The 12,313-nt window shown below is 44.8% G+C and overlaps 8 protein-coding genes across 8 annotated transcripts; 2 read left to right on the plus strand and 6 right to left on the minus strand.

Annotated features, from left to right (window-relative positions):
• Positions 1-7: 7 nt before the first annotated feature.
• KUCA_T00005885001 (uncharacterized protein) lies at positions 8-3,211 on the minus strand (the record flags this gene model as incomplete). The annotated part of the gene is made up of 2 exons (XM_022603551.1): positions 8-3,112; positions 3,170-3,211. 2 exons carry the CDS (start codon positions 3,209-3,211, stop codon positions 8-10), a joined length of 3,147 nt encoding a protein of 1,048 aa, XP_022461873.1.
• Positions 3,212-3,711: 500 nt separating this feature from the next.
• On the plus strand, positions 3,712-4,444 carry KUCA_T00005886001 (uncharacterized protein; the record flags this gene model as incomplete). Its single annotated transcript, XM_022603562.1, has 2 exons — positions 3,712-3,844; positions 4,185-4,444. The coding sequence occupies 2 exons, from the start codon at positions 3,712-3,714 to the stop codon at positions 4,442-4,444; spliced, it is 393 nt and encodes a 130-aa protein (XP_022461874.1).
• A 175-nt stretch (positions 4,445-4,619) lies between these two features.
• Positions 4,620-6,344, minus strand: KUCA_T00005887001 (uncharacterized protein; the record flags this gene model as incomplete). Its single annotated transcript, XM_022603574.1, has 1 exon — positions 4,620-6,344. The coding sequence occupies one exon, from the start codon at positions 6,342-6,344 to the stop codon at positions 4,620-4,622; it is 1,725 nt and encodes a 574-aa protein (XP_022461875.1).
• A 534-nt stretch (positions 6,345-6,878) lies between these two features.
• KUCA_T00005888001 (uncharacterized protein) lies at positions 6,879-7,289 on the minus strand (the record flags this gene model as incomplete). Its single annotated transcript, XM_022603585.1, has 2 exons — positions 6,879-7,145; positions 7,212-7,289. 2 exons carry the CDS (start codon positions 7,287-7,289, stop codon positions 6,879-6,881), a joined length of 345 nt encoding a protein of 114 aa, XP_022461876.1.
• Positions 7,290-7,547: 258 nt separating this feature from the next.
• Positions 7,548-8,036, plus strand: KUCA_T00005889001 (uncharacterized protein; the record flags this gene model as incomplete). Its single annotated transcript, XM_022603596.1, has 1 exon — positions 7,548-8,036. The coding sequence occupies one exon, from the start codon at positions 7,548-7,550 to the stop codon at positions 8,034-8,036; it is 489 nt and encodes a 162-aa protein (XP_022461877.1).
• A 216-nt stretch (positions 8,037-8,252) lies between these two features.
• Positions 8,253-9,182, minus strand: KUCA_T00005890001 (uncharacterized protein; the record flags this gene model as incomplete). Its single annotated transcript, XM_022603607.1, has 1 exon — positions 8,253-9,182. One exon carries the CDS (start codon positions 9,180-9,182, stop codon positions 8,253-8,255), a length of 930 nt encoding a protein of 309 aa, XP_022461878.1.
• A 548-nt stretch (positions 9,183-9,730) lies between these two features.
• KUCA_T00005891001 (uncharacterized protein) lies at positions 9,731-10,906 on the minus strand (the record flags this gene model as incomplete). The annotated part of the gene is made up of 1 exon (XM_022603618.1): positions 9,731-10,906. The coding sequence occupies one exon, from the start codon at positions 10,904-10,906 to the stop codon at positions 9,731-9,733; it is 1,176 nt and encodes a 391-aa protein (XP_022461879.1).
• A 626-nt stretch (positions 10,907-11,532) lies between these two features.
• Positions 11,533-11,931, minus strand: KUCA_T00005892001 (uncharacterized protein; the record flags this gene model as incomplete). The annotated part of the gene is made up of 1 exon (XM_022603629.1): positions 11,533-11,931. One exon carries the CDS (start codon positions 11,929-11,931, stop codon positions 11,533-11,535), a length of 399 nt encoding a protein of 132 aa, XP_022461880.1.
• Positions 11,932-12,313: the final 382 nt, after the last annotated feature.

A 12,313-nucleotide genomic window follows, 5' to 3' on the forward strand; every position in this document is an offset into this window, starting at 1 on the left:
CTCACCGTTATTCAATGGCTGTAGTATTCTCCAGCTGTACCAAGGTGGCTGTGTCTGCAAAGTACCCGTACTTTTCCGGGTCTTTTTCTACCCAGATACAAGCCATGTGGATCATCTCGTAGGCCACATTCTCAGGAATCTGAACCCCCAAATTTTGAATGGAACAGAACAGGAATCGCGAGACGGCTACCATTGCTTGGAGATAGAGGTCCATTGCGCTATGAGCCTTAGGATGTCTCAGGGCTCGTGTGCCGTCTAGAAACCACTGCTTGGTCTTGAGACCACTCCAGAACTGGAGCATTCGATGGGTCAAAAAACCGCCCCCATAGTGAAGGAATTGGCAGCCAAGATCCGAGGCTAGAATCACGAGTCTCGGGTCGGGGGTGGTTCCCTTGGCCTTGTCCACGTCCAAAATGAAGGAAGAAACCAAATGCCAGGAAGATGCAAGATTCGGCAGGAAATCGTGTGGGGAAGAGGACAACAGCCGCACGATTCTGGTCATAATGGTTAAAATCAAAACCCTCAGTCGTAGAGACGAATGGGTTGAAAGTCGATCTGCATAGTTCCAGATCTGTTGGATTTTGAAATAGAGCTGCTTGGGTATTGGTGACTGCCATGGGGTGGTTTCCTCTGATTGAGGCGGTGATGATTCTGCCGTATTTTCTTCTTCTTCTTCATCGTCATCATCACTATCCGGCTTATCCAAGACTTCTTCAAGTGTGAGGTCGTTCATCTCAGGAATATCTCGTTCGTGGGTTAAGAACTTTACAAGGTCGTCGAACGTTTTCATTCCCCATGGTCTCAAAATATCACCCTCAGCATCGGGTTTCACAAACTCGTAATCTTCAAGATATGACTTTTCCACTGATTCAACAAACTCATGGAACACAGAGAAGAAACTCTCGCACAAAACGGCATATCCATGGTACATGTCCAGCAATGCAAACATGGTGCTGATGACGTCCGAAAGCTGGTACAATATCTCCTTTCCACCGAATTTGATCAGAACCATCAGTACTATTGGAGTGCGAGGTGTGATGGAGTGACCAGTGAGGTTCAAAGAGAGTGAGTCAATCAAGTAATCATAATTCTCGAAGATGAGACTCTTGACCGATCCGTCATAGCAGATCTTCGCTATCTGGAAGGTAGTTCTTTGAGCTTCGTATCTTACGTGTTCTATGGGAGAAGTCAGACAGTCAACCACTGGATAGAGATAGTCTATCAGCTCGTATTGGAAGTCTGGACCAAGGTATTGACAAGCATCGGCTATGGACTTCAGGGAAGCTACCTGGGCTCTAGCCACGGAGTCGGATGCTTCCTCAGTCAGACATTCACTCAGAAGACTTCCCGAAGCTTCGAGAAGATCATAAACGCGCTCCTGGACAAGAACGTCATGGTTCTCCTCATCGTCGTTAAACATCCAGTTTTCGTCTTGCAAAGCGTTTGGTTTGATTTGGGCTCCACACAGGAGTCCACGCATCATCCAAAGGAGTACAGGCTTCGATGACTGAGATTCAGAGATAGTTGGCTCTGGAACTTTCAGTGTAGGATCCAATTGAGTTACCAGGTTCAAAAGCAGGTAGAGCCCGTCTTCGCACTTTGAATCAAGCAGTCCATCGAAGAGAGGTTTCTGGTGACTAATATCGTCTATGTCGCCTCCGTCATATCCTTGAGTTGTGATCAACATGTCAGTTCCTATTGACTGAGGAATGCTGGTAATTGAAGGCTTGGAGTCTTTCTTTCTTGAAACGAGATTCGAAAGGCTCTCCTGGATCGTAATCAGTAGTCTCTGCATCAACACGGTAATGCTCGTTTTCGAAGTTGTACCCGTCAATGCCCACGATTTGATGATCTCACATGCAAAGGAAATCAGCTTGATAATTCCATAAGTTCTCTCTTGGTCCGTGAAAAGAAATGCCGCGGACAAAGAGCCTATCCACTGGTCAAGCCGTTTCAAAACGAATCCTTCCAGATTGGGAGTTTTCACCACCGTTTCTAAAGTTTTGTAGTCATTGCCTTCATCTTTGGAGTAGATTTTCCCCAAAGTATCTAACAATTTCGGTATCAGGCTGTTCAACGAATAATGGCACCTGGCCATTAGAGTCCCACACAGCTCCACTATGGCTTCCACAACTATCTGTTTATCGTGATTCCTCAGCTTCAGAATCGTATTAAAAGCAACATCAATCTGTGATGATGTCTTGACAAGCCACTCCTTGGTTCGGTGGTCCTTTTCCTCCGGGATAAACTCAATAGTGTCATGATTCTTCAATAGCTCAGAAGAGCTATCCTTCAAGTCCTCCAGGGAATTGAGGTTGAAATCCTTCACAAAGGCCCCCAAATTGTTATCAGAACATGTGAAAACCAGAATCTTCGTGACTAGCCGTATAATTGCCTCTAAAGCGGTATAATGGACCTTGACACCATTCCGCTGGGCCACAACCTTCACAAAAGTTGACATACAACCCGGCAGAATCATCGATAACATGTCACCCTTAGGAAAAAGATCACAAATAACATCTAGAGCCTCCAAAGCACGTATTTGAACCTTTACATCTTGACAATCGCGAAGCGAATCCAGAATCACGGAAACGGTATATCCGAACGAGGGAAGAGTCGATGCATCCTCCAGCAGGTTCGGTATTCCTGCGCTTGTCTGGGTGCGAATTGAGATAAACAGCTCTTTGAGACATTCCAAATCTGCTTCAATGACTTCATTGGATCTCGACGGTTTTTGTCTTGTTTGGCCTGATGGTGGTCCTCCTATCAGGAAACTCAGTAGCGAGAGCAGGTTAGTACCCAATTGAGAAGGCAAACTTCCAGCAATCCTCCAACAGCACCTTATGAGGGTTGCCAGAATTTTCAAAAGCTTTTCAAGAGTTCTGTCTCCAATCTGAGGGGCTTTGAATAGATCCACCAATGGCACAAAGACGTAGTCTGCCAATGTGGTGGTGAGATACACTTCCCCATGCTGCTTTTCAAGAGATGATACCACCTGCGCAAAAGATGTGTAAACTTGAGAAACTGCATCACTGAGCTCTTTTGATCTTGGGTCGAGGGGCGACGTTTTGCTAAAGACAATGTTGGACAGAGCCACACAGGGCTGTCGTATCTAATAGGACGTTAGTAATGGCCAGGTCTGAAAACCCCGAGTTTGCTCGACACTTACCTCTTGGAAAGCAACCTGGCTAGCCTCTCTTATATCGCTCATTTATCCCCTTCCAACGAAAGTGTCACCCTCAGTCCGATCGCGAGAAGCCCTGGATCAAGCCAATAATTCTGTATGGCCTCCATAGTGGGTAAGCCGTTGATTGAAAAATATGAAGTGCACCAATCAAAATAGTTTTGATCCGCGGACGACCTTTCAAGGGATGCTCGACCCTCTCCGTTGAAAATTTTTCACTTTTAGGAAGGTGTATTCTTTGTTTCTTGAACCAACCACTCTCATAGTTCGAAATATATCAATAAAAAGTATGTTGATTTTGTTTTTGTCGGCTATGATGTGTACCTGGACATAAGAATCGTGGATCTTTGGTCTGATAAGCAATTCTCTGGTTCAAGCCATGTGCTTGAGCGATTGCGTTGCTAGTCATTTACCTTAGCCTCACGATACCTTGTGTTCCAGAAGATCGGCTCGTGACTCCCTTTTTCTGTTTGAAAAAGGGACACTCATGTGGTCTCAGTACTAACTTCATTTTATACAGTCTCAAAATGACCAGATCCTCCGTTTTAGCAGATGCCTTGAACGCCATCAACAACGCCGAGAAGACCGGTAAGCGTCAGGTCTTGATCAGACCTTCCTCCAAGGTCATCGTCAAGTTCTTGTCCGTTATGCAAAAGCACGGTATGTTATATTGTTGAATATCTCTGGAATGATCATCTTTGGCCATAGTTTTTCTCTTGTTCACCGAGACCCACCGGAATGATAACTGGATGGTCTGTCGGTTCAAATTTAGTCCCTTACTGTCTTTTAAGTTTCCGGAAGAACGAAGAGGAAATGAATTCTTACACAATCCCGATAACCCCATTATCTGTGCATTGTTTACTTTTCCACGACATCTTACGAATTTTATAGCTTTCTCGGTGATTGCAAGAGGTTTACCATGGCCAATTCAGATGACAATCATGAACCATTCCAGTGTTTCATGTATTTCATTCGAAAACCATTTTACTAACTTCCATAGGTTACATTGGCGAATTCGAGTACATTGACGACCACAGATCCGGAAAGATCGTTGTTCAACTGAACGGTAGATTGAACAAGTGTGGTGTCATCTCGCCAAGATTCAACGTCAAGATCGGTGACATCGAGAGATGGACTGACAACTTGTTGCCAGCCAGACAATTCGGTTACGTTATCCTCACCACCTCTGCCGGAATTATGGACCACGAGGAGGCCAGAAGAAAGCACGTTTCCGGTAAAATCTTGGGATTTGTCTACTAGGTGGGTTTAAGTAATGTAATGAAAAGTTAAAGAAATCTGAAATTATTTGTAGACGCATCGCTGTGAGGCTGAAAAGTTCCACCTGTAGAGGACGTGAATTAATGGAGAACCATTGCAGCTACAGCTGCGTGCTTTTTTTCAAAGTATTGAAAATAATTAAAATCCAATCATTACCCTAGACAAACCCAAAAAACCTCACAAAGGTGATAAAAGGAGAACAGAATGTCATAACCACCATAGTCATGCTATCTATCATCCTGTGTATTTCGTACAGCAGAACGGCAAATATCAACAGTTCGACCCCAACTATCACTACTTGCATTTCCGGAAACCTGCTCGAAATCGAGGACAATGGTTCAAAAAAGCCACCGATATAAGGGATCTTGGTGAGGAGATTGTGAATGTTCGAAAGCATGATGGTGGAATCTGGAGAAGGCGCACCCAGAAGTTTCAATCTGGGCCCAGATTCGACCTGTGCGGTGTGAGGTAAGTTATCCTGATCATTTTGTACATTTCTTGACGATCTGCCGTAACTAGCAAATAGTCTTGCTGGATTCATTTTCCTGATTGCAGGAATGAGCTGTTGCGATGGCCTTTCAAGTTCAGGTATTTTTGAAGGATACTTCATCCCAGTCATCAGCTCGTGATAATCCCTGATATTTTTCATGTAGTTCAAGGCTGCCTCTTCGTTGACATCATTTGAAGTACTCCAGTTGACAGACTTGACCGTCTCCTCACTGACCCTCTCTCTTTTCTGTACTCCGTTCATGAAAACCTCTCTTGTGCGGCGGGTCCTCTCGTGCAATCCGTTGCATGAATCGTTGATGGTCTCCTCGTACTTTCTCTGGTACGTCCTGGTTGGCAGCGTGGATTTCACTCTGCTCTCTTTGTACCCAGTCTTGTTCTCGAATATAGGTGGGACACTGAAATCGTCTGTGTTACTGAAAAACTCCTCAAAAGTCAATGGTCTCCCCACAACTTCCTTCTTGGTCCGCTTCAGCCGTTTTGCGTTATCCCAAATCTGTCTAAAATTTTTTCTGTTCCTAGGAGCCGGAATAGTCAAAGGTTGATTGTCTTCTGGAGGTACGGGCAAAGGTGGAACATCTCTGATCACCGATTGTGCCTGTTGGCGATCTGGCTCTTCTGGTTGAGTCGTTGGCTCCGGTCCCTTCTCCTTTTCCTCAGCTTGTGGCAGATAAGATGCAACGTAAGTCCACAATTTGTTTGGTACCCACTGGCTTTGAACATCTTCAGAATCCAGCGGAGAATCGCGCCCAGGTCCAGAAACTTTTCTGCGGGTCTGAATCGACTCAGGTCTCGCAGAAGGAGATGGCCCCGACGATTCGGCTCCTGCAAATGAAACAACGCCAGAAGGAATGCGATTACCATTTTCTGAGCGAAAAGTGCCTTCATTTGCTTCTGTCACCATTATTCGCGGTGCTGGTGGACTCCAATTTTCTGTGTCGTAATCCACGGAGTTTCTCATCCATGCCCCACGGGTGTAGGCATTCACATTGGCAGCCACGGGCATGGGATCAATCATATTGTCATCTGATTGGCCAGCAGTTGGGCTGAACCGATGTCCCTTTTTGCCCTTAAGCCTCCCGAACAAGGTTTGCTTGTTATCTTGTGTGAAAACCAGATCCGTAGACTGGTATGGGATCCCACTTTTGTCGTAGTACATGGCTGATCTGTCATTGTAATGGTGTGGTTGTGTGGTGTTTAGTTGTTGAAACGGAGAGACTTGATCGAAAGTGTAATACTGAGGCTGAACATCAGTAATTGCAGTGTTGTACTGGTTGGTGTGCGAGAATCCCGGGGTTGATTCTATTATTGGATCACCCCTCTGGGATCTGTAAGACATCCGACTGGGGATGTTTCTGGGAACTTCTGTTGTCATACGAGTACTTTCAACTTCAGGACTGTAATTTCCAAACGTTTTTTTGTGAAAGAAACAACCGAATGCTGTCAAGGAGGAAGAGAAGTTTAACAATGCAGTCAGATCAAAGATGGCTGGCCTTTAAAATACCCCGATGCTGCGGCGCAAGTGGCGCAGCAAACAAGCAGTGGCGGTGCATATGAGCCGCACGATTTCGAAGTGCTGAAAAGCGATCGAAGTCAGGCTTCGAGAATTAGATAAAGCTGATCCGATGAATCAGTATGTTTGGTGGTTGTCTTGGTGTATGCCAAGATACACGCGTATCTTGATGAAATCTGTTTTTTGTGTTTGGAAATTTGACACTAGGTTAGGTCAAAAAACGGGAAATTTCAGATTTCTAGCTAGACCAGTATGCAGTCATGGGAGACTTTACGAGATTTCTTTTTTATAGCACACTCTTTACTTTATTTGTCATTTGAATATGCCAACACTACAGCGTTATAAAAGAGCTATTTACAAACACATGTGCTCAAAACTGAGTTCTTAATCCCACACTCAATCCTTAACCCTCACATCCCACACATCCTCACTAGATCCCCTCTTCTTATCTTCAACTAGTCTTCTATGAAAAAAGGCCTGGATCTCGGTCTTCTTCTCTTCCTCAGTGGCAACCCGATATTTGTTCCTCAGACAAAATAGAAGCTTCTCGTTTTGCCTATCGCATGACGTCAGTTCTCCGAACCTGTAATAGTTTCTAATCTGGCCTCCTAACGAGAAACACTCCAACAGCTCATCCATGCAGGTGAGGCAAGACATTTCTTTCTGAAGTAGAAGTCAGTAACACCTTCAATAGATTGTGACCAAAACGGTCAACCAATTTTCACATACCGGGAACTTCGAAGTGCTCAGCTTCTCAGCCTCCTTCGATCGCTGCAACCGCTTTGCCTCAGTAGAATTAGAGTCCATTGTGGAATATAGCGTCAGTAACAGCAGAAGATTATTGGTCGAGAAAGATATGCGGACTGTGCCTTGAATCGTGACCCTCTGGGTTCCTATCAATTTGAAAGTGTGAACTATCAGGATTTCGGATGGTCCCCTCATGGCTCCTAACCATTTTGATAAAGACACAGATTACGGCTACGTCACTATGCAGCAAAGATCTCAACCCTGGTGGCGCAATTTGCAGTATAAATACTAATTGAAAGCTGTGTCTGCTCAAGTTCGATGCTATCAAAGTGTACAACCAGATTTACCCCAAGATTTATCAGATCAGCGCTTTTTTCCACCTATCCACACATCATGAGCGACTACCCTGTTACCAAACCAGATTCCGAGTGGAGGGCCACTCTTACGCCAATGCAATACAAAGTTCTCAGGAACGCAGCAACTGAGCCACCCAATTTTGATCCAGAATTTGATAAAAAAGGTCTCAGCCCGGGAGTCTACAAATGTGTAGGGTGTGGCAACCCGCTTTACAAGTCGTCTACCAAGTTCAACTCCCATTGTGGATGGCCCGCATTCTACCAAGCACTTCCAGGATCGGTCACCACCAAGACTGATACAAGTCATGGAATGGAGAGAACTGAAATGAACTGCAGCAAGTGCGGGGGCCATTTGGGCCATGTGTTTAAGGGTGAGGGTTATGCGACGCCTACGGACGAGAGACATTGTGTGAACGGAGTGATTTTAAAATTTGAGCCAGACACCATGTGACCACGAGATCAACTGGAGAGGGTCAGCTTCACAGTTTTTCCGAGCTAAATCAGAACGTTAGACATGTCGCGTTGACAGAAGACTTGAGGTGCAGTCAATGCTGTAACCGGGGGTTATGGGAATCGAGGTCACAGCCCAAGCCAAGCTAGACCAGAGGTATTGATAGCCAAGGCACACTCATAACCAACGGTAAAGACTAACTAGCGCACAGAGTACTTACAACTTTCCAGACCAAACTTGCACTTTGTATCCATCTGGATCAACCAATTGAGCCACCTTTCCGTCAAAATCAACACTTTTGCCTTCTTTCTTAAGTTCATCGACATATTTGGAAACATCGTCACACGAAACGGTGATGTTGGCGTAGCCCTGAGTCTCGGAGTCTCCAACGAAATAGCCCTCGAAGGAGTCGTCGTTTTCAGTTCCCCAGTTATGAGTCAACTCCAGAATTGACTCTCTTCCAGCCTGGAACACCTTGTCTTCTGAGTCCTGAACATACTTGTCATCGTGCTCGTAGCCCAAAAAGTACAGCGTGAATTTGGCATCCTCAAAAGCCCTGTGAGAGAAGAGCTTCATACCAAGGGTTTCGCTATAAAACTTGATCGATTTGACTGGGTCCTTCACTCTGATCATCTCATGGTTTAGTCTCAGACTAGAGAGCCTAAATCCAAGATCGGTTGCCGAGGCAACTTCCTTATCAATTGCGTTCTCAATCAACTCGATCCAATACTGATCGGGGTCCAGAACGAACGCAATGTTCTTCTGCCTTCCGTCTGTGAGCTTTTTCTTGAACTGGATTGAAGGATCACTCTCCAGATATTTGCAGAAATTGAACAAATCATCAACAGAGAAACAAATATGGCCGAAACCTCTGTAGGGATCAGCATTGCCGTTCACCACCGCTTTGATAGTCTTATCGTGCACCAGGGCCAAAACCCCGGTTCTCTTGAAAACGGGCTTGTTGTATTCGGGATGGTTGACATCATCAATTCCCAAGTAGTAAATGACTTGGTGCTTCTGGGGAAGCTCCTCCGTCTTTAGTAGCTTGCAGTTGAAGTGCTTCTCGTAGAAAGGGACACTCACGGAGGGGTTGCTGATGTTGAGGGTGGTAAAGTTGGTGACGAAAGATTTGTTAATGGATGGCATATTGAAGGGGCAAAACGTAGAAAACAACTGATAATTTGAATTCGGTTTTCTTGGAACAAAGTTGCGTAGCTGTGGAAGGAAGTTGCGGAGCATTGGAATGCAAGATGAACGGTTCATGGGTTAAAATAGCCGGGATAAAAATGGGGGGATATTTATCACGTGACTGAACTTTGGGTTTAAGACTCTTCACTACTGAGGGCACGGTTTCTCATCCACAAATAAACGTGACAGAATAATTTTGAGATTAGTGAATTAGCCCATGCAAGATTTATTCAGCCATATTACTATTTCGCGTTTTTCCAATCAATTGCCCTTTTTCTGGTGGCCTTGTTAGCCAACCTTCTTGGCCTACATTAGCCGTCAGGTGAACACACGACTCTGGGGTAGACCGAGACCTGTTAATGGGATGTGAAAAATCATTATGGAGTCAAGAAATACATTTGATGCTGTTATTCTTTATATTTTTTTCTCTTCTTGTTGATGACGGAGAGCGCATAAGATAACTCCAACTTGCTGAAAGTCATTAAAGTGCAAAACGCCTGAATTGGTCACCTCCACACAACCGGGTTTTCAACTGCATTAGTATCACCAAAAGGATCATTGGAAACCACAGACTCGGGACTAGGCTCTCTCGCTTGTCTCTGTCTAGAAGAAGGAACAGGTGGGGGTGGTCTATGGTTTTCCAGGTTGATACTGATACTTTCATCGTCAATTTCGTAATCAGCCAGACTGTCCTCGTCGTCGTCCCCATGGGGATAAGATGCTTCCTCGTACTTCTGCAAGGAAGACACCAATTGGTCGTTAGCATGAAGCAAACCACCGACAAGCTCTTCTCTATTCACCAACTGAAGATATCTCAACACCTTACGTCTGATAGCCCTGCACTGGTCAAACTCCCTGTTGGCCTTGACTGAGTGGATCGACAGCTCGTCCTTCGGTAGGGTCTGGAGAGTGTTGTTGAGCGAGATGGATAAAGTGGTTGATTCTGCAATTAAGTTCAGAATTTTGGGCTGTTCCTTAGTGTAGTCAATCTTGGGAATTTTGAACTGTCTATCCAGTTCGGCATTGGATTTTGGCTGCGAAGCCTTCTTCTCGTGCCTTTTCCAAGGTGCTTTGAAAGGAGCTGCCGTTGACAACGATGAAGAAGACGATTCCGGTTCCACATCTGGGGACTCGTAAACTTCCTCAAAAGGTGTTGATTGGTCGGCCTCGTCATCCATAAAATTGGGCACCACAGACCGTCTTCTGGAGCTGTTGGGTCCCCTCTTCTTCATGTACTTTTCAGCCCCAGTCTGACCAAACAGCTTGTAGAGTGAACTTCTGGAACTATCATTTTTGTATTCATTATGCCACCCAACCACCAGTTGAAGAGTCCGTTTTTTCACTTGTGCATCAATTTCTGGATCTCTCAAGTGGACCCTGAGCCGTTCCAGCAACTTCTCGTCGTTAACAAAAGCACTAAAGTCTCCCCTGGCATTGGCCACCAATAGCTCCACCAAACTGAGTCCGTTCAGCTGCTCGGAAACATTTCCATATTTGAGTTTCTTTCTGATTGCTCTGGCTGCCTCCACTTGGCCCGATCTCTTCTGAAGCCGGATAATGTCAAGCAACCCAGGCAGCTCCGTCTCTAGAATGGCATCATCCGAGTTGGCCCGCGTTTGCGCAGTAATTTGGTCAATAATTGCCGTGATGGATGTGTATTGGTGTTCGTTGAATACTCCCATATTTTAAACTTGAAAATCAAAAATTTGCCTGACAATTAGTGGAGTTTCAGAATGGATTGGGACGAAGTCTTGGGCTGGAGCCGCGACACTCTTATCGGCCCCCATCCCCTTCCGGTAGTGACCCCCTACTGAAAAGTTGAAACGTGAAAAATGACGTAAGCAGGAGTTGAATAAATTGGATATGTGGGAATGGTGAATATAGCTGATTATTACAGTTTATTGAATAAATAGCGATTATCGGTCAAGTTTTTGGTGGATATACGAGAGAAACGCGTAGAGTATGGAAAATGGAGATTGAGGTGTGGAGTATAAGGCATAGTTGTAGAGTGGAGAATAGAGTAGATAAAACGGTAGAATTCACAGTACAATACATAGCAGAACACAAAGTAGAACACAAAGTAGAATACAGAGTACGACATACTATATAGAGCCAAAAATGTAGTAACAACTATAGAATAGAAAAACAGCCAGTGAAAAGCAATCATTTAGCATGAACTCTACAGTAAATCTCACTATAGTGAACATGCTCAAGACATGCTGATTAGATGCTAGTTATACGTCATGAAGTACACCGAACAAGTCTTTGATCGAACACTATCGCCACCAAATCTTTAAAAAACACTCGCTTAAAGCTTCGACGCCTTGATCTTCGAAACCAACTTGCCGTTGCTCTTCAACGCTTGCAAATCAGAGTTACCTCCGATGTGCTCTCCACCAATGTAGATGTTTGGAACGGTTCTTTGGCCGGAGATCTCGGCAAGAGCAGCCTGGATTTCGTCTCCATCGCTCAAAGTATCGAGTTCCAAAATATAGGCGTCGGCATCCAAGCTGTCAAGGGTCTTTTTGGAGGCGGAGCAGTATGGGCAGTAGGTCTTGGAGGCAACGAAAATAGGCTTGGACTTGATTAGGCCCTCAACCTTGGTTTTGACTGCTGAAGAGACCATTCTGGATGTTGAAGTGGAGAAGAATTTGCGATACAACTTGTATAGGATGAATAAAGCAGCACAGAGAGCAATTGTATTCATTGAGGAGAAAGCCCATGCCTTATATATGGTTCATAAAGAGCCACAATTACTAATGAATAGCCAACTCGCCGGGGCTGTTTGGGAGGGGCACGCATGAATAGGCAGGGACAGACACTATGGCCAATCTATTTGAAAAGCCGCGGAAGCCCATGGTATTTCTTTCAATACCTATAAAACGGTGACGATTTTCTATGACTTTCTCGAGGAACGTCTTTTTAAAAGTTTCCTAAAGAGCCTTGTCGAATTTTTGATCAGAGTTTATCTTTATATAGGCGCAATTGGAATGATACACCCCCGGTTCTCCACACTTCGAACCAACATAATATCCTACCTTTATGCCTAACTACACTCTCCTTTTTCTGTTCTTTTTTCCAACTATTCT

The sequence above is a fragment of the Kuraishia capsulata genome, genomic scaffold (assembly GCF_000576695.1).
Source record: "Kuraishia capsulata CBS 1993 genomic scaffold, Kuraishia_capsulata_scaffold_7, whole genome shotgun sequence".
NCBI classification, from domain to species: Eukaryota; Fungi; Ascomycota; class Pichiomycetes; order Pichiales; family Pichiaceae; genus Kuraishia; species Kuraishia capsulata.